Source organism: Sus scrofa, chromosome 12 (assembly GCF_000003025.6).
Source record: "Sus scrofa isolate TJ Tabasco breed Duroc chromosome 12, Sscrofa11.1, whole genome shotgun sequence".
Lineage (NCBI taxonomy): Eukaryota > Metazoa > Chordata > Mammalia > Artiodactyla > Suidae > Sus > Sus scrofa.
In genome coordinates, this window is record NC_010454.4 from 44,083,289 (window position 1) to 44,108,723 (window position 25,435).

The 25,435-nt window shown below is 56.1% G+C and overlaps 1 protein-coding gene across 18 annotated transcripts in view; it reads left to right on the forward strand.

Annotated features, from left to right (window-relative positions):
- Positions 1-25,435, forward strand: part of KSR1 (kinase suppressor of ras 1) — a 208,612-nt gene that overhangs the window by 156,067 nt on the left and 27,110 nt on the right. For all 18 annotated transcript variants that reach the window (XR_002337272.1, XM_021067472.1, XM_005669083.3 and 15 more), the window contains 7 exons: positions 11,037-11,184; positions 13,620-14,079; positions 15,624-15,628; positions 18,057-18,117; positions 21,744-21,827; positions 23,687-23,748; positions 23,850-23,956. Coding sequence is in view for 17 of the 18 variants with exons in the window: in XM_005669083.3 (XP_005669140.1) it covers positions 11,037-11,184; positions 13,620-14,079; positions 15,624-15,628; positions 18,057-18,117; positions 21,744-21,827; positions 23,687-23,748; positions 23,850-23,956 (927 nt within the window). In the remaining variant the exon portion in view is untranslated. The remainder of the gene's footprint in view (positions 1-11,036; positions 11,185-13,619; positions 14,080-15,623; positions 15,629-18,056; positions 18,118-21,743; positions 21,828-23,686; positions 23,749-23,849; positions 23,957-25,435) is intronic.

Consider the following 25,435-nt stretch of genomic DNA (forward strand, 5'->3'; position numbering starts at 1 on the left):
ACGGCTGGTGACACGGGCGCGCTGGGGTAGAGCGTGCCTTCCGCTGCATTCCCTGCCTTTCTCGGGGCTAAGTGGCTGGTGGGGGCCCGTCGGAATCTTGCTGAAATAAATCTTCTCCATCCTTCTAGTGAATGGTTCTGGACCCGTTCATGCTTTTGGTTTGAACAGGGCATACACTTGTTTTGAGCCTCCTCCTGCTGCTGGGAGCTTAAGAAACTGGGGTTGTAAGGGCTGGCCCAGCCCTGCCTCCCAGTGCTTCTGGTCAACCAGATAAGGGGGGCAGCCTCGTAGGGCCGGCGCGTGCTAGCATTGGAGTTACATGGGCCGGGGTCCAAGCCAGGCTTCTGCGCTCACTTGCTGGGTCTTAGGTGAGTAACGTAATCTCTCCGGACCTCACTTTCCAAAGCAGTTGTGCCCATGCCACTTCACGGGTGGCCCTCGTATGAGGAGTTATTTTATGACTAGATTGGTTGTGAAAAGAGGAAGCTGAGCAAGAGTCAATGTGCCACAAGCCTGGGTGGCTCTCAGGGCGCAGAGCCTGGGTGTTTGGGTGTCGCTGGTCACGTGGGATTTGCTTCTTCTTTGTGAAAAGGAGAAAAGCACGTCCCCAAAGTGGGCATGGGTTGAGCGGGGGCAGGGACCGGGAGCCCAGGATTTCTTCCCAGCCACCATCTTCTGAGGCACCAAGACATCAGGGTCTTGCCAGGCTCCGGCTGAGGTCATGAGCCCAGAACCCCACTGCTTCCAGGTTCCTCGGGGCTCTGGAGCCACAAGGAGGGCACGTGGCACAGCACCCCTTAGACCTGCACCTTTGGAGGAGATTCTCAAGGCCGACTTCAGGGAGGTCGTCCCCTTGGCCCTCCTCTTGGCGCAGCTCAGAAAACTGGGCAGGAATGAAACTTTTACATCTGGTGGGGAATGCCCACCCGGAAAACGGCAAGCTGTGCCAGGCCTCGGTACCTTCTGGTGTCACCGGCAGGGCCTTGGTCCTCGTGCTCTTGTTCTGGGTCACCCAGGCAGGCGCCCTCCCCTCTCTGGGCCCCGGTTTCCTCCTCTGTAAAGTGAATGTTGGTCTCAAATGCCTCAAGGGCTCCTTGGAATTCTGCCTTTGACCTTGGCAGAGGAAGGGCTTCTCTCCTCCCTTCCCAGCCTCGTGAATACCCATTGGCCCCTTCATGCCCTCAGCCCTCGGCGGCCCTGGTGGCCCTGGCGATGGCCTCCTTGGCTTAAGTCCTGGCTCCGTGGCTGCTGTGGGGCAGGGGTTGTTTACAGGGTTGGTGGAAGACTGCAGAGAGGGGCTGCCTCCCTCCAAGGGTCTCCCAAGAGATGGCGATCTCCTGCTTGGACGTTGTAGGCAGCTCTGAACAATGGGGCCCTGTCCTCAGCCGAGCAGCCTGCTTTTCAGGTCTCCAGCTCTGGGCTCACGTCCTGCAGCCTGGCTCATCCCCCACCCGGACAGACAGCACAACAAACAGCCTCAAAGGACAGACTGCGTGCTGAACGCTGGGATGCTTGCCCCTCTGGTGGAGGGGTCTGTGATCTGTCTTCTGGCCCCTCGGGGGGCCCACCAGACTCCACCACTGGGGCCAGGCAGTGCCAGGGACCCTGAGCCAAGTCTGCCGTGGCTGCGGGATCGGGGGCTTACTGGTTGCGCTCAGAGCTCTCAGCCTGCGAATGTGGAGGAGGCAGAGTAGACTTGTCTGGGGATGCTCCTTTGAAGGGTGTGTTTGCACAGGGGAGAATCAGAAATAGATGTTGGGGACCAGCGGGCAGCAAAGGCGGCTGCAGACATGGGCACGCCTGAGAGCCCCTGTCTGTTTCTCTTGGTGCCTTTACCCCCAGGAAAGCTGGTGCCTTTCAAACCAGACGCTGCTCCCTGCACCCTCTGCGCAGGATTGCCGGCCCCCAGTTTCCCAGGCTTCTCATCCTGGGCAGTTCCTCACTGCTCCCACTTCCATCTCTGAGGTGCCCCTGTTGGGACGGTGCCTGGTACCCTCTCCTTCCCGTTGGAGGTCCTCCTCCTCTTCACCTGCTGCCCGCCTGCTCTGTGTCCCCGCCGCCACCCTGCTCATCTGCCTGCTGCGTCAACAAGGGATGTTACGAGGGCCTGCAGGTCTGGGGAAGCCATGGCCCTGGAGCAGGGCTGAGGTGGTGATGCTGAGCCCCCAGCTCCCCCAGCTCCCCTCTACCCCCACGCTGCCCTGCTTGTGTGGGGAGAGACTTCCCCACTTGCAGGTCCCCCAGAAGCCAGGCATCACCCGGGGCTCCTGTAGCTCTTTGGCTGCTGCTGTCAGATCCTCCACCTGACCCCTCCTGACCCCGGTTTTGGAATGTTCCCTTTTGTTTGTTTTAAAGTATTCCATTTCTGACTTGAGTTTCATGGCGGAGTCTAGTGGACAATAGCGGGTTCTTTCCCATGGGGAACAAGCATCCTGGGGGGGGAGGAGAGCCCCCCGCTTCTAGAAGCCCACCCCTCTCCTCTCTCCATTTTGGAAGTAATGTGTGCTGGGGGGGGGAGCCCAGCCCGAAACGCAGGGTGTGGGTGTGTGGGTGTGTTTCTCTAATGCTGGATGTATCTGGTCATTTTCAAACAGCACCCCAGAGGAGCTGTGTGTTGATGACACACAGAGAAAGGTGACAAAATGTAGGCTGTCGAGGTGGCAGCTCTGGGCCTGCCTTGCCTCTCCCCTGTGTTCCCCTCCTGCAGGTTGTGTGCTGGGGTTGGGCAGGGAGAAGACACATCAGCACAGGGAGAAGTGGGAAGGAAGGAACAGTGAGACCCAGGGCCACCAGAGCATGGAGCCCAGCGTAGTAGCTGTGTGTTTGTTGAGTGGCTGACTAACCCACCAGGTCAAGGGTTGCCAAACCTCAGCCTATGGGCCAAATTCAGCCCACCACTGATGATTGTATGGCTTTTCGAACTAAGGATGATTTCACATTTTTAGCTGGTAGGAAAAACAAAACAAAGCAAAACAAGACTATTTCGTGACATGTGAAAATTATATGAAATTCAGGTTTCAGTATGCATACTTAAAGTGTTGTTACTGGCACACAGCCACACCCATTTGTTTCCATATTGTGGCTCTTTTGTGCTCTGATGGCAGAGTTGGGTAGTTGTGACACACACCATATGGCCTGCAAAGCTGAAAATACTCATTCTCTGGCCTGTTCAGGAAGTGTGCCTAGGGAGTTCCCATTGTGGCTCAGCTGGGCACAGGAGTAGGGCATAGTGTGGAACCTGGAAAGCCAGACGTGACCTGTGGTGCCAGGTAGAGTCTGCCCTGGGACAGGGAGCTCACTTTACAGAGCAAAGATGTGGGCGCCAGCACGGGCAGAGCCGGCTGGCTGTGCAGAGGAAAAGATGGCCATGCCTCAGCCTCACCCATCGGGCTCTGCGGCCTGGAGCAAGTTACCTACCCTCTCTGAGCCTTCTCGCCCCTCTGAGACTGTTATGAGGATTGCATGCACTGACCTCTGTGGTTCGTCTAAGAGAGGGCCTGGCACCCAGGAGCTGAGTCATACGTGGTCACCACTACCCTTTCCTGAGTCCCCTCCCATCTCCTCCCCTTTGACCTGCATCCCTCGCCTCCAGGCCCTGTCCCACCAGCGCACCATCTTTCTAAGGCCCTCAAGCCCGGACATACAGTGTGTAGGCTGGAGAAGCCGGCCCTGAAAAGTCCACTGGGCTCCCCCCTCTGTGAGCCCCCGCCCGCTTCGTGGGAGAGGGAGGCACCAGTGTCCCCCGGGGTGTCTCTGAGCCTAGGCTAGGCTGGGGGTGAGCTGAAGGGGCATGGGCCTCATGAGAGCTCAGGCCCCAGGGTGCTGCCCTGCCCTGGTCCCACCCGCCTTCTGAGACCCTTTCTGTGCTGGGCAGCTTTGGCCAGACCTCAGGCCCCACGGTCCTCATCCCGTGTCTGCCACCTACACCCCAGCTCACAGCAATGCCGGATCCTTAACCCACTGAGTGAGGCCAGGGATCGAACCCACGTCCTCATGGTTACTAGTCAGGTTCGTTACTGCTGAGCCACAACAGAAACTCCAGGATCCTTTTTTAAAGCCTCCCGGGTAACTCCAGGTGCCACTGAGGTTGAGAGCCACTGATCTGATGGAGCCAAGCCCACACATTTTCTAAATGATGAAATGGAGGCCCAGAGAGAAGCAGGGATGGGCCCAAGGTGAAGAGGGTTCCAACCTCTGACCCTTCTTTGGCTGGAAGGCCGTGAAGAGAAGCCCTCCAGGAAGGGCCTGACATCTCCCAGGAGGGGCGTCTTCTTATTTCCCAGGGCTGGGATGGTGACTAGGTTCAGAGACAAAGCCAGTATCCCCCAGCTGTCTGCTGATCTCCATGGAAACCCCAGGAGGCCGCCTGACCCAGGCCCCTCGCTCCCTCAGCCCCTCCTGTGCCTCCCAGAATAGCCCACTATTATTATCCAAGTCTCACCCCTCCCTCTCCTCCGACACCAGCGGTGGTGAGAAGGCAGGAGGGAACATCTGTCAGGTGCTCCTTTGCCCGCTGGAGGCACACGGGCTCTCGTTTCTCTCCCTCTGCTGCCCCAGCCCCGCCCTGAGCCCTGGCCGCAGAGGGGGTGCACAGGGCCCTACATCGCCATCCCCAAGGTTCTGGGATCCACCTCTGGCCCCTCTGGTGTGATCTGTTCCCAGGGAGGCATCTGTGGCGAAGAATCCTGGCCCTTGAATTAAGCCTCAGCCAGGTAAGCTGGGGGATGCCTCTACCTCGCCGCACCCCCCACCCAGAAATCCAGGCTCCTCCGATGGACCTGGAGTGGTGGCCACACTCGTTGAGGTAGTTAGTGACGTTACTGGTCCCTGCTGTCCTCTAAGATGAGACGGAAGGCTAAACAGAGACCCCAGGTACAGGCTTGCGTCTCTGTCTTCCTTCAACCCAGGCCTCCACATGAATTCCATCCTGAGCTGTCACAGGTTTTTTTTTTTTTTCAGGGCCGTGCCCGTGGCATATGGACGTTCTCAGGCTAGGGGTCAAATGGGGGCTACAGCTGCCGACCTACACCACAGCTACAGCAATGCGGGTTCCGAGCCGCGTCTGCGACGTACAGCACAGCTCATAGCAATGCTGGATCCTTAGCCCACTGAGCAGAGCCAGGGATTGAACCCTCATCCTCATGACACTAGTCGGGTTCATTACTGCTGAGCCAAAACGGGAATTCCTATCACAGGTTCTCGTCCGTGGCCACATACAGGCTGTGAAGCCCCTGGCCTTTCCATGACCCACCTGACTGGCCACAGCCATGGGGAATGGCGCTTATGTCACCCAGGCCAAGTTTCTAAGTATAGACCCCAAGCAGCCCCGTGGCTGCTGGTAAGTCCCAGGATGCCATTTGATACCCAGCCTGGACTATGACACCAGCTGCTGGGGGGAGGGGGCAGCCGTGTTTGGCGCAGCCCAGCCCGTTCTCGCCTTCTGCTGCAGAGAACAGAGCCACCAGTTGAATGATCACAGACTGGGAGTCTTCTCAGACTAGCCCTGCCCTCTCATTGCCATCAAAAAGAATAATGTCGTGAATCACGGCTCGAGGGAGCAGGCGGAGGCAGGGAACCAGCGTGCCAGGGTGTGACCCACACCCTGCCTCCCAGCCCACGTGCTTGCCCAAAGGTGGCTGGAGCCGGGGGCATCTCCCTCGACTGGCTGGGCAGCCATGTCCCCCTCCCTGGTTTCTAGCTCATATTTCCTTCTTTAGACAGAAGCTGGGGTGGGGTGGGCAGTAATTCTCCTTAAAGCAGTGTCGACACCCAGCCTTCCTTCCCTTCTCCAGAATTCCCGGGGGTGGGGGGCAGCCCTTGGCTTTGAGACAATTTGGCATCTTCCTGTGGCTCTAGGAAGCTGGGAGACCTTCCTGCAGCCTTGGGGCCTCTTGGACCTGAGAGCGTTCCAGGGCGGCTGTACCTGCCGAGCTGTCAGTGGGCCTGTGAGGTCACCTGCAGCAGGTGGTGACACTGATTCCCTAAATGTGCTTTCGGTTTGAAGATTATCCGTGGAAGTTCCCGTTGTGGCTCAGCAGGCTAAGAACCTGACATAGTGTCCATGAGGATGGGGGTTCGATCCCTGGCCTCACTCAGTGGGTTAAGGATCCAGTGTTGCCACAAACTGCAGTGTAGGTCTCGGATATGGCTCGGATCTGGTATGGCTGTGGCTGTGGTGTAGGTCGGCAGCTGCAGCTCTGATTTGACCCCTAGGCTGGGAACTTCCATTTGCCATGGGTGCAGCCCTGAAAAGAAAAAGCTATAGAGATTATCCAGAACAATTTTAGGCGAATTTCTCTCGTCTGAAATAACTTCCTAACTCAGACTTGGCTGTGCCCTTAACTGAGCGGGAGAATCACAGCCACATGTGAGGTCTGGAGGTGCCAAGCTGCCTGGAGGCATTGCTTGAGTCATGAAAGGAGATGCCCAGCCTGACTGTGGTCCCGCCAGAGGTGCAGCCAAGGCTGGGGGAAGCGTTTTCTGCGTGCCTGGTTCACCTGGTTCCCCTGGTTCCAGCGAGCCTGCCTCGTGCACAGTCCCCTCTTGCTTGAATCAATGTTAGCCCTGAAGTAGCTCGTAGGAATTGGAAGCCGGGGCACTTTGCTTCCATGGTGGGGCTGCAGAGCCAGGGCAGCGCTTGGCTGAGAGGGCCTGGCCGCCAGGTGATGTGTCACCAGGGTGCTTGCTGCTGGGCTGACAGAGCTCCCCATTTGCCTTCAGAAATGAAGCCTCAGAAGCCACTGACCAAACAAACTCCTCAGAAGACCCCAGACTCTTCATCCAGGGTCTCCAGGCTGTGATCCGGGGGCTCCATGTAACCCATGGGTGTGATTGTTTGGTCTGCATGGATTTGTGCTCGTTGCCACCAAGTGAAATCAGCCCTTTTCAAGTAAATATTCTGATTTCCTTCTAAGAAGATCCGGTGCCCCTCCTGTGGCCTCCCGTCTTCCGCCAACTCTGAGTGAGAACAGCGGTAGGTTTCTGATCAGCGTTGCCCCTGGGGCCGTCAGCTTTCTTGCTGTCCAGTGAAGAGGTGAGAGGAGTGTTTCCAGTACTTGTACCTCCATCACATGATAAATCTTTGGGGGCCACGTGCCCACTGGTCCCCATTTCTTCCCAAGGCCTGGCCCTGAGGCTTGTGTGTTTGGGACCCTTACTCTGCCAGGTAGCCTGCTGACTGGGGGACGGTGTCCCTGCTGCTGTCAGGCAGAACAGGGTAGCTGATCTCCCCAGTGTGGCGATCCAGGCCTGGGGGGAGGAAGGAACAGACTGAAATAATGGCGATGCTGTGTGTGCTGAGCCCTCCCATTTCACTGAGGCCATGCGCGGTTCACACCTCAGGAAGTGAGGCTTGGCCTTGGCGAGGGCGGGGCAGCTCCTGTGTAAGTGGGACCCTGGGTTGGCTCATCTGTTCCATGAGCCCTGCTGATACTGCCCCCCCCTGCCCCCCCGCAGTTTGTCTAGCTGACCCTGGTTTGAATTGAAGCATGAAAAGAGGGCACAGGAGGGAAGGGGAGCAGCCCCTGCTGCCTTATTCGGGGGGGAGGGCGCGGACTGATCCCCTGAAGCCTTAGGGGACTGAGGGAGACTTTCCAGCTCATTTGAAGCCAAACGGGAAGATATTTTTTTTCTTTCTTTCTTTAAGGGGATGGATCTGAATATACTGTCTTTCTATTTTTTAGGGGGTTACTTTGCTTTTTTCAGAGGTCCTTTGCAAAGGATCTCCATTTTACAGTATAGGGTTTTTTGGGTTTTTTGTGGGCTTTTTGGTTTGTTTTTTCCCCTGGATAGCAGGTAGAAATTCCTTCCTTTAATTTGCTTTGCAAAAACTCTTTTTTTTTTTTCCTTTCGCTTTTTAGGGCCACACTCGTGGCATATGGAAGTTCCCAGGCCAGGGGTCGAATTGGAGCTGCAGCTGCTGGCCTATGCCACAGCCATGGCAATGTGGGATCAGAGCTTCCTCTGCATCGCAGCTCACAGCAAAGCCAGATCCCCAACCCACTGATGGAGGCCAGGGATCGAACCCACATCCTCAAGGATACTGGTCAGATTCTCGTTTCTGCTGAGCCACAAGGGGAACTCCAGCAAAAACTCATTTTCCCCAAGGGATGCTCCTGCATCCCAAGGCGTTGCCAAGGTAACGAGTGACAGTGGGGAATCATGGAAGGAGCTTTGGGTTTCAGCCCCGCCCTTTATTAAGTTGCATCTGGTCCCTGAGCCTCAATAAAATGAGCTTAACAGCATCTCCTTGCTGAATTATTTTGTGTGGAGATAGTAAACAGAGCCCTGGACCTACTGTAAAGCACTAGCAAGTAGTTTGTAATAAAAAACGCAGTTGTTATGCCTGAGAAACCGAAACTTGGTTTGGGCAGGGAGGAAAGGATTAGAAAGAAAGAAAGAAAGAAAATCTCTATTTGCATTGTAGTTTAATCGAGGACTGGGTTCCCAGGCTTGTCTTTGTCGTCATCGCCCCCACCCCCACCCCCAAATCAAGCAGATAGTGGAATCTCCACTTTGGGAGAAGTGCTGAGTCATCCCCGCCTTGGGAAAAGGTGCTGTGTGGGTGAGAACGGAGGGCACCCCAGGGAAAGGTGGAGGGTTGTTTTGCGAAGTTGTGGGAAAGTGAACGGTCACTTCTGGTTGGTCTCCCCCGACAATATTGCCAAATGGCTTTTCATAGAGGAATGAGGGGAAGAGATGTCAAAATTGCATTTTAATGAAGGGCGGGAGTTCCGTCGTGGCGCAGTGGTTAACGAATCCGACTAGGAACCATGAGGTTGCAGGTTCGGTCCCTGCCCTTGCTCAGTGGGTTAACGATCCGGCCTTGCCGTGAGCTGTGGTGTAGGTTGCAGACGCGGCTCGGATCCCGCGTTGCTGTGGCTCTGGCGTAGGCCGGTGGCTACAGCTCCGATTCAACCCCTAGCCTGGGAACCTCCATATGCCGTGGGAGCTGCCCAAGAAATAGCAAAAAAGATTAAAAAAAAAAAAAAAATGAAGGGTGTTACTGAGGGCAGCAGAGGAAGCCTCTTTTGATTGAACCAAAGCTTCTGCCCTGAGACCCTCATCTATGATTTGCGCATCCTTCTCCCGGTGCTGTTCTTACCACCAATTTCCTGTGATGGTCTCATTTTATCACCTGGAAGGATTCCTGACAACCAAGGGTTTGTCCAAACCAATGCTGACTTCTTGGTGCTTTTTCGTATCTGTTTATTTCTAATTTTGGTGTGAATCATTCTAAACAAGCTATGAGATTCTTCTCCACCACCCCGGAGATGGAAGGATATACATTCGAAACACAAAGGTGGGGAGGGGGGCCAAGGCCAGATACCAGGGGCTGCATGCCAGACCTCAGTCACCCCACCCCCAGGCATCACAAAGCCCCCCAAACTGTTGCCCTAGTGACTCATAGCCAGTATCTTCCTCAGGTTCAGTTTGAGTCTGAGATTTACAGCACCATGGAGCAGCTGACCATAACATTACTCTCGTAAAATTAGACACGGCTTACTAATAAAATCAACAAAACCAGCTTAGATTTTCAAGCCTGCAGCTTTCTATGAATCATTTGGTGTGGGATGTCTGGCCTTCCCTATTATAGAAAATATGGGAGTTCCTGCTGTGGCTTAGCAGGTTACAAACCTGACTAGTATCCGTGAGGATGTGGACTCGATCCCTTGCCTTGCTCAGTGGGTTAAGGATTCAGTGTTGCCCTGAGCTATGGTGTAGGTCGAAGATGCGGCTCAGATCCCCCGTGGCTGTGGCTTTGGCCAGCAGCTACAGCCTGATTTGACCCCTAGCCTGGGAACTTGCCTATGCTGCAGGTGCAGCCCTGAGAGAGAAAAAAAAAAAAAAAAAATGGAAACTACAGAAAAGGAATAAAGAAAAAAGGGGAACCTGCACCACCACCACCTCCCATCCCATCTCACCACTGGCCCGGCTCTTGGAGCTTTCTCTGTGCTGCCCATACCTTATGGCATTGCAACAACTTATTTTCATGTCAGTCACACCACAAGCCACTCGAGGCCAGGCACGTGGCCCATTGTTCTGTGTGTCTGCTCCGGGCTCCATGTCACGTGTGGCTCAAAGTAGTCAGAGACGAGGAATGTCCCTCCTTGCTGAGAGGAAAGAGCACAAGCTTTGCAGTCAGTCAGGCCTTGATTTAAGTTTTCGCTCTCCGTATTGGTTTTGCTGGGTAGCAAACGATCACAAACCCGGTGGCTTCAATCGTCCTCCGTGTATTAGCTCGTAGGTCTGCAGGAGGAGGGCTGCTTCTCTGCTTAGCATCTGGTCGGGACGTCAGCCCAGCCGGCCTCTTACCTGGAAGCTTTGGGGGGAAGTCATGTCCAAGGGCGTTCAGGTCGTTGGCAGCATCCACGTTCTTGTCGCCTCAAGCCTGAGGTTCCCTTCTTGCTGGTCCGCCAGGGGCCAGTCTATTGCCTTGAGGTCGCCTCGTTCCTTCTGTGTGGTCCCCTCCATCGTCACAGTCCACCCAGAGTCCTTCCGGTGCCTTGAGTCTCTCACGTCCTCTCTGCTACCTTGAAACTTTGGAAGGTTTTGTGAGGGGCAGATAAGGCCGAGGAGTAAGGACCTCCAGGGTGCTTGGCGAGGGTTAAATCTTTTTAATCCTTCCCTGGATAAGCCAGTTTGACTCGGAACCTATCTTGTCTGACTCAGGGACAGCAAAATTGTAAGGGGCCATTTTTATCTGAAGTACTACTTATTCTAAAAAGTTGTGATTCGTCATTTTCCTGTGCAGGGGAATAAATACGAAGAGGCCAGAGGGGCGACCTCAGAACCTCTCTGGGTTTTTTTCTTCCTTCCTCCCCGCCCCCAACCCGAACTTGTGGCGTCCCTGCTTCAGCGGCTGTCACCGAGCGCTGGGGGTGGGGCGGGGGCTGGCTGCCCGTGTCCTCAGACAAGTGGTGGCTCCTGGTCGGAGGCCCCGCCAGCAGCTGGCCCCTGCCACTCAGCGGAGGCCGGCCCCGCCGGGAGGAGGATGACAGCTCAGCTGGCTCTCCGCCTGCCCTGTGCTTCCTCAGGAGATCCTCCGCGAGCTCACGCTGGATGCCCTGCTGGACATGAACGAGGCCAAGGTGAAGGAGACGCTGCGGCGCTGCGGGGCCAGCGCCGAGGAGTGTGGCCGCCTGCAGTATGCGCTCACCTGCCTGCGGAAGGTGACAGGCCTGGGTAGGTAGGGCCAGCCCCGTGGGCGCCCTCTCCCCCGCCCCCACCTCGGCCTGGACACCCCACTTGTCTCCCAGGCCTGGCTCCCCGGGTGCCAGGGCTTTGCTGGGCTGGATGATGGAGTGGGGTAAGCGGGACCCAGGGTCTCCCCACCAGCTTAGAACGGCTGCCCGGCTCTCGGAAAGTGCATGATGGGCCTGGCCCGAGGCAGAGGCGCTCCCTGCGAGCCTCAGCCATTGTTAGAAACCCGGGGCTGGCCTGCTGGGCGGGGCCGCCCCATTTCCCCTCTCTGGGGCATCTCTGTGACCCAGATGCAGCTTCCTGCCCTCCAGCCCCCTGCCCGGCCAGCTCACGCCCAGCCCTCTCCCTACCCTCTCCGTCCCCAGTCCCCATCGGCTGGCTGGGCTGTGTGTCCACACTGGTGTGACCTGAGCCTGAGCCAAGCATGAGGAGAGAAACCATGCAGTGTTTCAGCTGTGAGCATGGACACGGCTGCCCCAGGCTGCATGTGTAATCCTGGCATTATGAGTAATGTTCCTGGGGAATTATTTGCAGGCTTTCTAAATCTTGCCTTGGAAACAGCTTCCATTGCCCTGACTTAGCCCTCCCACTACCACACAGATGAGCCTTTAAAATGAGCCTAATGAATGGAATTAGCTCCATTTTTTAATTAGCCGAGCCACTTGTCTTATCTCTGCTGCCTGAAACTTGAAGGCGCTGAGGTTTATGTTCTGCTTGATTTTTTTTTTTCCTTCCCCAGAGAGGATGTTGCTTAATTTCTTCCCTGGCCCCATTGTACCAAGTCTTCCTCTGAACATAGAGCCCAGAGCTTCACCACCCAGTTCGGAAAAGCCTCAAGGCATCAGGCCTCTGGCAGGTGCCAGGGAGTAAATAGGACAGAGACGTGGGTAGCATTCTAGCCCCCACATTTTACAGAGGAGGGGGCTGAGCCCAGAGAGGGGAAGGGACTTAACCAAGGACACACAGCAATGGGTGGCAAAAGTGGGATTCCAGCCTCAGTCCTTTTTTTTTTTTTTCTTGGCCATGCCCGTGGCATGCAGAAGTTTCTGGGCCAGGGATCGAACCCAAGCCATAGCAGTGACAACCCTGAGGCCTTAAATGCTAGGCCACCAGGGAACTCGTCAAGCCTCGGTCTTTGATGGTGGCCAGGTTGTTCCCATGTTGTGAAAGGGTTAAAGTACTTGCCACCCAGGCTGGGAGTCTGGGGAACTTGGCCCTGTCTTTACACCTACACTGTAAAGAGACCCGGAGGAGCCAACGGTCAAACCTCAGGCCCTTGGCAGGACATCCAAGGCCACCCCCCCACCCCGATCCCACATCACGTGGGCTGACCCTCCAACTTCATCTCTTGCCTCTCCCGGGCTTGTCCTGACTTTCGTTGGGGGGGCCGCCCTAAGGCATATGGAGCTCCCAGGCCAGGAATCAAATCCAAGCCACAGCCGAGAACTAAGCCACAGCTGCGGCAAGGCTGGATCCTTAACCCACTGTGCGGGGCCAGGGATCGAACCCACATTCCGGTGCTCCCAAAATGCTGCACCACAGCGGGAGCTCCTGTTCTGATTTCTCAAGGCAGACGGGACTCTATGTAGTTGCCAGAAGGTGCCATGTGCTCCCTACCTTTGCACATGCTGTTCCCTCTGCCCACCTTCTCCACTTCCCTAACTTGCTCAGCCCAGGTACCACCTCCTCTGGGTTCTTCTCCTCTGTACCCCCTCAGTCCCCATGCATCTCCAGGTCAGCTCACAACACGTCCGTCACCCTCACTGGACTCCTCAGGCACCCCGGATGTGCCTTTTTTATGCCTCGACACCCGGCTGGAGTGAATGGGTCATTGAGTTGGAACCCCCGGAGCCCCAAGTCCTCAGGGACCTCAGGCAGAGGGTCACTGCGGGGACAGTCAAAAGTCACAGGCTCTTCTCAAAGGAAGTGGCTTTTGACTCTTTCCAGCTAGATCTCTTTTCTAGCAAGTTCCCTGGGCAGTTTGCTCTCAGAAGAAAGTCAGTACAGCCCCTTTTCCTGAAATTTGGATTTTCCTAGAGGGAGGGTTACTCCTTTTTGCAGCCCAGCTTCCCTTTCCTAACTCCCAGGGCTCAGGCACCACTTCCCTCCCTGAGGTCGCTCACTTCGGGGACACATCCCCTAGCTGCTCCCTGCAGACCTGCCAGCAGGAGCCCTGTCCATTCCCTCTCGGGCCTCATTTTCCCCCCTATAAAATGGGGACAGCGGTGTCTACGCTGCTGCCCCCGCTGTCAGCCAGATAATGTAGAAGACGGTGTTTGTGGACCAGTGGCCTTTAGAAAGCAAGTGAAAGCTGGCAGTTGGAGCCCCCCCTCAGAAACGGTACTGTTGGGCCCTGGGCACCTCCCCTGTAACCCTTCCAGCGCCAACCACCTGTGACTCGGCTTCTCGGCCCTCAGGAGGGGAGCACAGAGAGGACGCGGGCTGGAGCTCGTTGGACGCCCGCCGGGAAAGTGGCTCCGGGCCTTCCGCAGACACCCTCTCGCCAGCCAGCCTGCCCTGGCCCCCGGGGAGTGCCCAGCTGGGCAGAATGGGCAGCGGTGCCCAGGGCCCACGCTCCATCTCCGTGTCAGCTCTGCCCGCCTCGGACTGCCCAAACCCCAGCCCCGGGGAGGGCCTCGCAGACCCCTGCATCTCCCTGCATGCCAGCGGCCGGCTGACGCCCCGCGCCCTGCCCAGCTTCATCACCCCGCCGACCACGCCCCAGCTCCGACGGCACACCAAGCTGAAGCCGCCCAGGACGCCGCCCCCGCCCAGCCGCAAGGTCTTCCAGCTGCTGCCCAGCTTCCCCACGCTCACCCGGAGCAAGTCCCACGAGTCTCAGCTGGGAAACCGCATCGACGAGGTCTCCCCGATGAGGTGAGTGGTCCTGCCGGCAGGTGCTGAGTCTGCTGTCTATTCAAAGTGCCGACTGTGGCGTTCTCACTGTGAGGGTAATCTAGGCCTGACTTTTACAGGACAGATAAAATCAGCCAATATAGAGGCCGCAGCGTAAACAGTGAAAGATGCCCCCATCTCTCCAGCCCCCTCCCCAGACTGCCTTATCAGTTTGGGCGGAAACCACTGGATTTCTTTTTGTACACACACACCCGCAAATATGAAATGATACCATGGATCAGTCAGGGTAGGCTGGGTCATGCTGCAGGAACAAATACCCCCAGATCTCTGGGTCTTAAAATAACAAAGATTTATTTCTTGCTCCTGTTACCTGTCCGTCATGGGTCAGCCTCATTCCATATCCCAGGCCGGAACATTGTCTGGAAGATCCCGCCATGGCAGAGTTAAGAAGAACTTTTGCTGTTATGGCCGAGTAATTAATTAAATGCTCTCTCCTGAAAATTCCACTCCCCGTTCGTGGCCCTACCCAAGCAAAGGAACCAAGATATGTCATCCTTCTCTGTGCCTCGAAGGGCGACTAGGAGTTCCCGTTGTGGCTCAGCAGCTTAAGAACCCAACTACTATTCATGAGGATTTGGGTTCAATGCCTGGCCTCCATCAGTGGGTTAAGGATCTGGGGTTGCCTGGGAGCTGTGGTGTGGGTTGCAGATGCGGCTCAGATCCCACGTTGCTGTGGCTGGGGTGTAGGCCGGTGGGCATAGCTCCGATTAGACCCCTGGCCTGGGAACCCCCATATGCTGCAGGTGTGGCCCTGAAAAAAAAGCACAAAGAAAAAGAAAAGAAAGCACAGGGCTGACCACCACGTGGATGTGGACATCTCAGTGGGTAAAACCTAGTGCATCTCGTTCTTACCTTCCCTGAAAAGAGTGTTGGGACCACTCTGCCTTCATCCCCGGCTCTGGCTGGAGGACAGACCGTCAGACAGATGACACCACTTCCTCAGAGCCCACTGCTGGTGAGCGGCCCTCGGGCCCTGGGATTCTGAGTCAGGTCCCCAAACTGGCGCCAACATGGGTGCTCAGGCCACTCTGCTGCCCTCCATGAGTCCTGAGGGTGGACTGAGTAGCCTGGGGTCCCAGCTCTCTTCCTCCCTGAGACAGCAGCACCCCCGGAGGCATCGCTCAGGGCCTGCCCCGGTCGCTGTGGAGGGGCAGGTTCGAGTCCAGGCCTGGCACAATGGGTTAAAGCATCTGGTGTTGCCACTCGCAGCTGTGGCTCAAATTCCCTGTCCCGGGAACTTCCACGTGCTGCAGGTGTGGCCATAAAAATATAAATAAATGAATGACTTGTGTGGTGCAGGGTGTAGCTCCAGTGCCCCCTGGGAGCAGGACGAGGGGCCGCTTCTAGCACTTCTCATTGAGGAAACATCCCCAGGCCCTCAGCCAGCCCAGCCCCACGCCCCAGGGGCTCAGAGTCCTTATCCAAGCACCCTGCCCACCGCCTTTCAGCTGACGTGCTAGGAGCCCTTGTGGTGACATAAATCCCACTTTTTTTGTTTCTTCCAGGTTTGGTAAGAGTGACTCATTTTCATCCCCTCTGCCACCTGAGAGTCCCGTTTGTGTCGCTGTCCCCATCGGGGGTGGATATCTCCAACCCTCTCTTAGTCCGCTGGTCTTTCCATGGTCCAGAAGCAGAGTGCTGGACGCCGCATGAGGAAGTAGCTCCAGAACAGGGAGCCTTCAGATGAGGAGGTGGCCTCGGCCCAGCCAGCAGCTGCTCTGAGAAGCAGAGACTTTGAGGGCATCACGGGACATGGACGTCCCCCAACCTGCTGCTTTCATCTTGCCATCCCCATGGGTGACCTCTGGCAGGGAGTGTCTGCCTGCTGGGCTGCCGTGGGGATGCCAGGCTTCTGGGAGAGAGGTGCCATCTGTCTGGTGTGGGGGATATTAGCCATTGCAGAGCCCCAGGAGGGGACAGCCCTGGAGACAGGAATGTGGTTGGCTCTGAATGAGGCCCCAAGAGATCAGAGGGCACGAATGCCTCTTTGGGAGGGGACCAGGATGCCCAGGCAACCCCTGAGTCCCTTTCCCACCTCTGGGTTGGAAGCTGGTTCTTGCAGATGGCTGTGCTGTGGAGCAGCGCTCTCCAGATTCAGAGCAGAGGGAAACGGCCTCAGGCGTCTGCTTTTAACTGACTCCATAGAAATGCAGAGGTGTCCAGCTGTGGCAGCTTATTATCATACTCTCCCAAGCTGGCCAAGCAGAGTGATGAGGCTGACCATGCGGTCTCAGAGATGAGGAGGGGATAATAGGCCGTGACTTTGCCAAAATGGATCTGACTGCAGGACCGCCAGGAAGGCGGAGGTGAGGGAGGAGGGAGGCTGCACTTCGCCTCCCCAGGCCACAGGCAGACACTCAGCACCTGCATCCCTGGGCCAGCCTGGTCCTGTCATCGTCCCTGTGGCTGTAGTAATGCAGGGGCCACAGTGGTGGGGCTGCTTCTCAGTTCACCTGGAAGGCAGGACGAAGCCTTTCGGACCATGTTTCATCTCCATCAGGGACAGTCGAAACCTGGCACCTGGGTCATCTCACTTCCTTCTTAGCCCATGCCTGTGGCAGACATGACAAATCAATCATAGTTTGCTTTCCGAGATAGATGGTTAAAAATCTCGTTTCCCCGTAGTGCTCTCTCCTAGGCTGGCAGCCTAATCCCTTTTAGACCCATGTGCTTTGATGGCCTGGGCTACTGACTAGGGTGAGATGGGGTCAGTAGGGGGCGAAAATTAGGGGGAGTCAGGCCCCTGGCCGATGTGTTGGAGAGAGCGTGGGTTCAATCCTCAGGGGTTGGCAGAGGCCTCTTGGTCCCCATCAAACTCCCCTTGGGGTAGGAGGAGAGGTCCGTACCTCCAACACGCCCTTCTTGTGGTTGGGTGTGTGGCTCGTGGCCTGAAGTGAACCATCTCTTATTGAGCACCAGCTGTGTGCCCGGCCAGCACTGGGAGGAGGGCTGACTCAGAGGAGACGGGATGACCACAGATCCCTGGAGTGCTGTGTTCCTGAATTTCTGGGTCACAGGTTTCTTGGACAATTGGCTGAAAGTCTAGACTCTCTTTCTAGGGAAAAGCCCACAGCATTGTGCTTGCCAGTCCAGAGGGTTCCAGAGCCCCTGGAGCCCATCCATGGGCTCAGCTGAAAACCCCTGCTCTGGGAGGAGAGAGGCCGTGCTGAGTGGGAGCAGAGGGGGTTAGACATGTGGGCTGCTGGTGGATGGACAGAGTGCTTCCAGCGGCTCCTCTGCCGCCCGACCTGTAATACATGAACGCCAGGGACACCTGTTCTCATGGGGAAGCCAGGACTGGGGAGAGAGGCCAGGGTGCCCTCTAGGAAGGCAGGCATTGCTCAGGCTGAGTGCCATGTGGGGCTGGGCCACGCGGGAGCAGGTAGACTTCACCTCGGCCTCCCTTGGCCTGCCAGGATCTGGCAGCGGTGGCTCTCAGAGCACAGTTCTCAAGGTGCTTCTAGCTGGCAGGCCACAGGTGAGCTACATGGCCGAGCAGCCCCAAACCCTCTGCCAAGGGTCACACAGCTTCTACCAGCTTAACAAGAATTAAGACCTCCCAAACTGGTGACCTGTGGGTACATCCACGAGGAAGTGCAAGAGAGGGGGGCGTGGAGCTCCTGGCTTCCTCTCGGGTTTGCCTTTTGCCAGAGCTGGAAACCACAGAGGCACTTCTGAACCATCTACAGAGGCTAGGTGGTAATAGTTGCGAGAGTCAGGGCCCAGTGGGAAGGTGGCCGTGCTGCCCCCATGGTCCAGCCTGACCCGTCCCTGTCTTGACTAGATGCCGGTACAGGAAGATGTTTCTCTGCCCCCGGGTTGGTCTCCGTGCTTCCACCCCCTCCCCAGGCTGTGATCCCTCAAACAGCGGGTCACAGGCACATGCTGCCCCTGGCACGGCTCCCTCAGCCTGCCCAACCTGGCCTCTTTCCCCGCAGATCTCCCGCACGGATCCCCACAGATGGTACGAAGGGACATCGGGCTCTCGGTGACACACAGGTAGGCCCCGCCAGGCTGGGGAGGGGCCGGGACCTGCGTGAGCTGAGCCGCCGCACTGGGGTTGCTCTTCTTTGTAGGAGGGGGGCTGGCCTGCCTCTTGGGGCTCTTGGCGTCTAGTCTGTCTGGCCATCACCTCTGTGGACACAGCCTGGCACCATCACCAGCGGCTGTCATGACTTCCTGGGCCCTCCCCTGCCCCTCCTTGGGTCTCTTCCCCAGCCTGCTGAGAGAAAACACAGGTCCTGGGAGACCAGGGTCACCGGCCCAAGGAGGAGAAGCTGAGGGTGTCCTCTGAGTCCAGCACGATATCAGTTACGTGGACGTAACTGGCCACACAGCAGAGCCCTTGAAGCTCGCTGAAGCTCAGGCCCCACCCCTAAGTTCTTGGCTTGCCAGCTTGCCAGTCTGGATTCCAGCACTGGCACCCATGCTGTTGGCGTGGCTGACGTGGGCCATCACGTGGCCCACCCAGAGGCCCCAGCTTCAGTGCCCATGAGGCCGGTATGTGCTTCCAGCAGCAGGTCTAGGTGGCATCTCGTCCCCCGGGACGACCAGCAGGATGCCTGAGCTCTGGCTGCCCCGTTCAAGGCTGTGGACACAGCAGGACACGCTCATCAAGGGCTGTGCAACTCGCCAGGGCCTTTCGGGCCCCGCTGGAGCATGAGCTGCGCTCCAGCCTGTGTGGGAGGCAGGTCTGGAACCCTCGCCCAGAAGAGCAGACCCGGCTCGGAGGAGTGGGGTAATTTGCCTGAGGTCACGCTGCCACTGAGACATTGCTTGAGCCAGTGGCTGGTGCCTGGGCACCTGTTTGGAGCCTTGGCCGGGCTGGGATGCTTGCACCCCAGGCCTCGGGGAGACTGAGTGCCGGGCCGAGTGCCTCCCTCAGCCACACCTGGTGCAGTGGTTCCAGGCCGAGAGCGGGGCGCCCGTCGGCAGTAACCCCTCCCAGCCTCGGTTTCCCCCTCTGCACCTGGGACCCGCTCCCAGGCCCATCACGAGGATAAAATGGGGTGAGTGCGTGTGAGCCACACACGTCCGGTCCTGGGGAGCATTTGGTGTTTAACCTCGCGCTCCAGCCCAAGAGAGGCTGACTTGTCCCAGGCACCAGATCAGCAGGTTGCTTCGTTCCATTTCTGTCTTGGCTGCATCTGGTTGCCCAGAGGACCTGGGGCCTTGCCAGCTGGCCCCCCAGCGTTGCCCCCATGGCGGCTCCCTTCCACCCAGGCAGCAGCACCCTCTTGTCTGGTGTTGCCCGGCTGCCCCGCCCCCACCGCGGGTTGCGGCCTTGGGGACTTGACATCACAGTCACACCCTCTTGGTTTTTTGAATTCATGATCTGGGCCTCTTTCAACAAGAAAGTCAGAAGGTTTTTGGTCAAATCTATAGGTGGCAGTTGTGGCTTGGATCTGGCATTGCTGTGACTGTGACATAGTCCGGCAGCTGCAGCTCCGATTCAACTCCTAGGCTGGAAACTTCCATATGCCTCGGGTATGGCCAAAAAAAAAAAACCGCCTAGAGAGAGAGTGTGGATCCCAGGGAGGCCAGATCGGAGCTCCTTAAAAGGCATCCCACAGGGTTAAGGATCTGGCGTTGTCACTGCTGTGGTGTGGGTGTGATCTCTGGCCCAGGAACTTCCACATGCTTCAGGCACACACACCCCCCACCCCCTAAAGGCATTCCAAGGGGGAGGGTGCCTTTATCCTAGACCCGGGAGCTCCCCTCTTGGCTGAGTAGAGACAGTGACAGTCCCCCGACAGTCCAGTGCTCCTCCCAAATCCCTGTGAGCAGGGAGTGTTGGCCTCATTCGCCAGGGCTTCAAGACATCCCACAGCCGGTAACCAGCAGGGTGCAAACCCTGTGTGGTCTGAGCCCGAAGCCCATCGCACTCGTCCCTTCATTCTCTGCCCCAAGGGTCGCTCTTACAGCTCCGTGTCTGAGTTCAGAGATCTGGAGTCCAGCCCCCGCCGCACAGCATCCCAACTGGGTGACTTCGGGGAGGTCACCTACCCTCTCTGAGCTGGTTTCCTTGCCTCTGCACTGAGACTCTGCGGCCTGCCTACCTCCCAGGGGTGGTCACTCCCAGGAGTGAGCTAATGTTTCTGGACACATGACAAGCTACTGCCCAAATACCGTTGCTATTTGTTCTGATGTTACTATGATACCCTAGGCTTTTAAAAATCTATTTTCCAAAAAATGTCAGTTCTTTCTGCCCTTAGATGGATGCCCTGTGGATGAGTCTTGGGCTTTTTCTCTGGAAGGTACCACCCACTCAACCCCCATCCTTCTTTCCAACATATCTTTTGTAAGCTTTTCTGTGTTTTCGATTTTGACTTAGTTTGAATTGAAATACATTTGTAATTCAAACCTCAAGAGGTCTGGAAGGGTATATATAGAGAAAAGCCCCCGCCCGCAGCTGTCCCCAGCTCCCCCCACCCGCCCCACCCCCGTAGGCAGCTCTTGGCAGTTCCTCGGGTATCCTTCAACAGATATTTTTATACGAGCAAATACATATGCATATTCTTCCGTCTCCTTTTTTATTTTCACACAAATATTGCATATATTATACACACTGTCCTATACTTGGCTTTCTTTTCCTTTTTAAAATCAAGGCATACTCTACAGAGAGCTAAGTACACAAATAAGTTCTTCCGTATGTATACAGCCATGCGTACTGCCTAGGGGAGGAGTCAGAGCATCCTCACCCCAGAAAGTTCTCTTTGGCCCCTCCCGGTCCGTAGCACTACCACCCAGAGGTGCTTCTGTCGTCATGGGTTAGTTTTTCCTGTACTTGAACTTCATATCAGTAGAATCATGGAGCCTTGTCTTTCACTTTCATCACTGACAGTGTAATTTTTTTTTTGGTCTTTTCAGGGCCGCACCCAAGACATATGGAGGTTCCCAGGCCAGGGGTCAAATCGGAGCCGTAGCCGCTGGCCTACACCACAGCCACAGCAACACAGGATCTGAGCCGAATCTGCGACCTACAACACAGCTCACAGCAACACCAGATCCTTAACTGAGTGAGGCCAGGGGTCGAACCTGCGTCCTCATGGATACTAGTAAGATTCATTTCCACTGAGCCACAACAGGAACTCCGTGACAGTGTAATTTAGAAATGTAGAGATCATTCCCTGTTTGCTCAAAAAGAGCTTCCTTATTTTCCACTGCATGGTGTTCAGCCGTGTGGATGGACCATGCTTTGTGCAGTCAGGCACCTGTACACCTAAACAACGTGGGTTGCTTGCAGTCTTTTACTGCCAGCAGCTGCAGCGAGTAACCTTGTCAGTACATCACTTGACACCCGTGGGAGTATCTGTTGGATGAATCCCTGAGACTGGAAATGCTTGGTGTGTGCACTTCGCGCTTGGATTGCTTTTGCTAAATTGCCTGCCAGAGAGCTGGCATTGGTGACCATACCAGCTTTGGGATTTTGGCAGTGATGACTTTGTGGCCCAGAGATCTGAATGTCTGGGGGAGGCAGAGGCCCCTGGGGGTCCCTGCCCTCCACAGGAGAGGGTGCTCGGGACTCTGGGGTGGAACCAAGTCTCCTGGTTTCCCTGGGGCTGTGTGGGAACCCTTCTCCTTCCCAGCCCCTCTGAACATCCTCATGTGTCCACCCCCTGCAGGTTCTCCACCAAGTCCTGGCTGTCCCAGGTCTGCCATGTGTGCCAGAAGAGCATGATGTTTGGAGTGAAGTGCAAGCATTGCAGGTAACGGGTGGAGGGTGGCAGGCGTGGGCGAGGGGAGCCAATGCTGTACTTTTTTAGTAACAGTCTTGATTCTTGGCCTTAGGTCAAGTCAGAGTCCTTTGAGAGTTCCTAAACCTGCTGTTTGTAATCTCAGCACACCAGGGAGAGATTAACTCTCTCTAGGAGGATTAAGGAAGCATCAGGCAAGGCACTCTCAAAAGAAGGGAATATCTGATGTGGGCTTTGAAGGATGAATAGAAGTTCACCAGGTGGACCAAGGAGGAAAGAGAATTCCAGGCCAAGGCAGCATGTTGTACCAAGGCAGAGGAAAGGCAGGAGTGTTCTGGAATCTGTAAGCACTGAAGTATAGCCTTAAAATTTAGCACACAAGGAATAGGGAAATGGAGACAGGCCATGATAACAATAGAGAGAAAGCTCATGGTACTGGGAGAAGAAGAGAGTGAGGGGAATATGTAGATTCTATACAAATTCAACTTTCTTTTTTCCTACTCTTTTGGTTTCTGGGAGGAGAGAAGAACAAAGGTAGGGAACAGTGTGGGGCGAGTGGAGTCTGTCCCCTGCTGTCTGCTGCCCTCACCTTTTGGAGGATGGACCTGGAGTCTCTGCTTCTAGCTCACCCAACCCCTGCATTGCTGTGTGACCCAGGGCAAGGTGCTTGCCTTTTCTGGGCCTTATTTTTGTCATATATACACCTGGGAAGATGAGTCCAGCTCTCTCTGTCCATCGGGATTGCTCTAAGAACCTGAGCCAGCATGTGTAGTAAAAGCACTGGGGCTCCTGCCAGACGGTAGGTGATGGCTCTCGTTTGTGTCCGCTGGATAAATTGCTTTTCCCCTATGACGCCCCTGACCACGAAGGAGATGCCAGAGCTTTCTCACCAGCCTAGGTCTTTTGTGGCTCCTGACCATCCGGCTTTCAACTGGGGACCTCCAGCTCCCTCTCAAGTGACACCTTTCACGTGGAGAGCACAGGATAACCTCTGAGCCCCAAGCTCTTCTGCAGTTGCGGTGTGCGCCTGGCAGGGCCCCAACGCTCAGCCCGTTTGATCAATGAGAACCCCAAGATAGGATTCAGCAGGCAGAACCAAACCGAGAACCCAGCGCTTTCCATTCCCGGCCATGCTCCTCCTCAGACCACGTGGCCTGTGCAGAAATGCAGCGAGAGGGGCTCCCCCTGGCTTCCCTTCAGGAATGGAACCACTTTCCTTCCAATTCGTCTCCTTCAAGTTCTGACCCATCTCACGCTTTCTGGACATGGGTGGAAAAGAGAACTAGATGTGTGACCCAGAGTGAGCTGAAATGAGTGTTATCAAACTTACTTTGCTGTGCAGATGGGGCAGACGACAGAGGGAGCACGGCCCTCCTCATCAGATAGCCGCTGCTAGTGTTATTAACACACGGTGTCCTGGAGTTCCCGTCGTGGAACAGTGGTTAACGAATCCGACTAGGAACATGAGGTTGCGGGTTGCATCCCTGGCCTTGCTCAGTGGGTTAGGGATCCGGCGTTGCCGTGAGCTGTGGTGTAGGTTGCAGACGCGGCTCAGATCCCGCGTTGCTGTGGCTCTGGTGTAGGCCGGTGGCTACAGCTCCAATTGGACCCCTAGCCTGGGAACCTCCATATGCTGCAGGAGCGGCCCAAGAAATGGCAAAAAGACCAAAAAAAAAAAAAAAAAAAAAAAAAAAAAAAAAAAAAAAAAGATGTCCTACACTCTTAAGCTAATGTTTGTTGAGGCACTTATAGAAATTGAGGCAGTTGTGGTTGAGCGGGGTTGCGTGGAGCTGCCAGGCAGTGCTTCTGAGCCCCTGTACCTACCTCGGGGCACGCTGCCCTCTGTGCACTGACTCGGTCTTCTTTACCAGGTTGAAGTGTCATAACAAGTGTACAAAAGAAGCCCCTGCCTGTAGAATATCCTTCCTTCCACGTGAGTGTTCTGCCCTCCTTTCCTCTGCCTTCTGGATTGGGGGTGGGTCTTTCTTGATCCTGCTCCCTGCAGATGGTGACAACCCCTTTTTTAAAAAATAGTAACCAGGCTTCGGAGGACAGAATCTGTCCCCTCGGACATCAACAATCCAGTGGACAGAGCAGCCGAGCCCCATTTCGGAACCCTCCCGAAAGCACTGACAAAGAAGGTACGATGCCCGGAGAACCCTCGCCCGGGATTCCTTTCTGTGAAGCTCCGCGGTGGGCTGGCTGGCACGCAGCCGGCAGTGAGGAAATGTTTGCGTTGAACATCCAGTGAATGAACAGCCCCCTGCGGCAGCAGCCGACGCCCCTGTCGTGTAAATGACACATCACGTGGCTCGGAAGGGCGAGGTGATTCACCTCGAGCCAGTCCTTTGCCCCAGCCAGCCCTCGCGTGGCCGGGAGAGTGAGGGCTCCGTGGTGTGGCCCCTCCTGCTTTAGCTTGGCACCAGGTGGTGTTGGCTGTCGCTGGAAAGTGAGACTCACAGAATGGCTTTGGTGGGTTGCAGGGTCCACTGTGCGTCCCAGAGCCTTGAGGGCCTACAGAGGAGAAACAGGTTGAGCTAAGCCTTTAACCCAACTTGTTTGACCAGGAATCCCTCCCCAGCGCCCTAGGGATTTGGTGTTTGGTCTGGGAAATGCTGGTCAGGTCCAGGGGCCCACCTGACAGAGACTCAGTCCCCCTGTAGCCCTCTCTCTCAGGTGGTCCTTTGGCCTTGCTAAGGCTCACGCCAATGGTCCTAGCCGGCAGGTCCAGCTTCAGAGTGGGGAGAGCACTTCTTAGGCACCCACTGTGTACCACACACTAAATAGACACTTGCCAGAGACTGAATTTAATTCATTAAAAGACCCCACTCTTGGGAGTTCCCGTCGTGGCGCAGTGGTTAACGAATCCGACTAGGAACCATGAGGTTGCGGGTTGCACCCCTGGCCTTGCTCAGTGGGTTAATGATCCGGCGTTGCTGTGAGCTGTGGTGTAGGTTGCAGACGTGGCTCAGATCCCGCGTTGCTGTGGCTCTGGCGTAGGCCGGTGGCTACAGCTCCAATTCAACCCCTAGCCTGGGAACCTCCATATGCCGCAGGAGCGGCCCAAGAAATGGCAAAAAGACAAAAAAGACAAAAAAGACAAAAAAAAAAAAAAAAAAGACCCCACTGTGGCCTGCCCAGACTCAGGCACTGGGTGTGTGATGAGTGGGTGTGGTCCTTGCTCTCCTGGGACGCACGGTGGGATAGAGGGACAGTCTCCAGGAAACGGCAGGGGACAAACCATAGTTGGAGTGCCCCGATGAAAAGTTCTGGGAAGTTCCCTTGGGGCGCAGCGGGTTGAGGATCCTGCATTGTCACTGCCGCAGCTTAGGTTGCTGGGTTCGATCCCTGGCCCAGGAACTTCCACATGCCACGAGTGTGGCCAAAGAGTGAAAGAAAGAAAGAAAAGTCCAAGAGGAAAGATAAGTCCCTGGAGTCGTGGGAGGATAAGGGGAGGAGCATGGCCCAACCAGGGCTGGGGAAGGGCTTCCAGGAGGAAAGGATGTTTGAGCTGAAATAAGAAGGATAAAAGGAGCTCCCCACGGGCTGGGCGTTGAGGTGTGGCTCTCCCTGTGCTTAAATATTAGACCCATAAAACACCAGGACGCCCCGGGCAGATC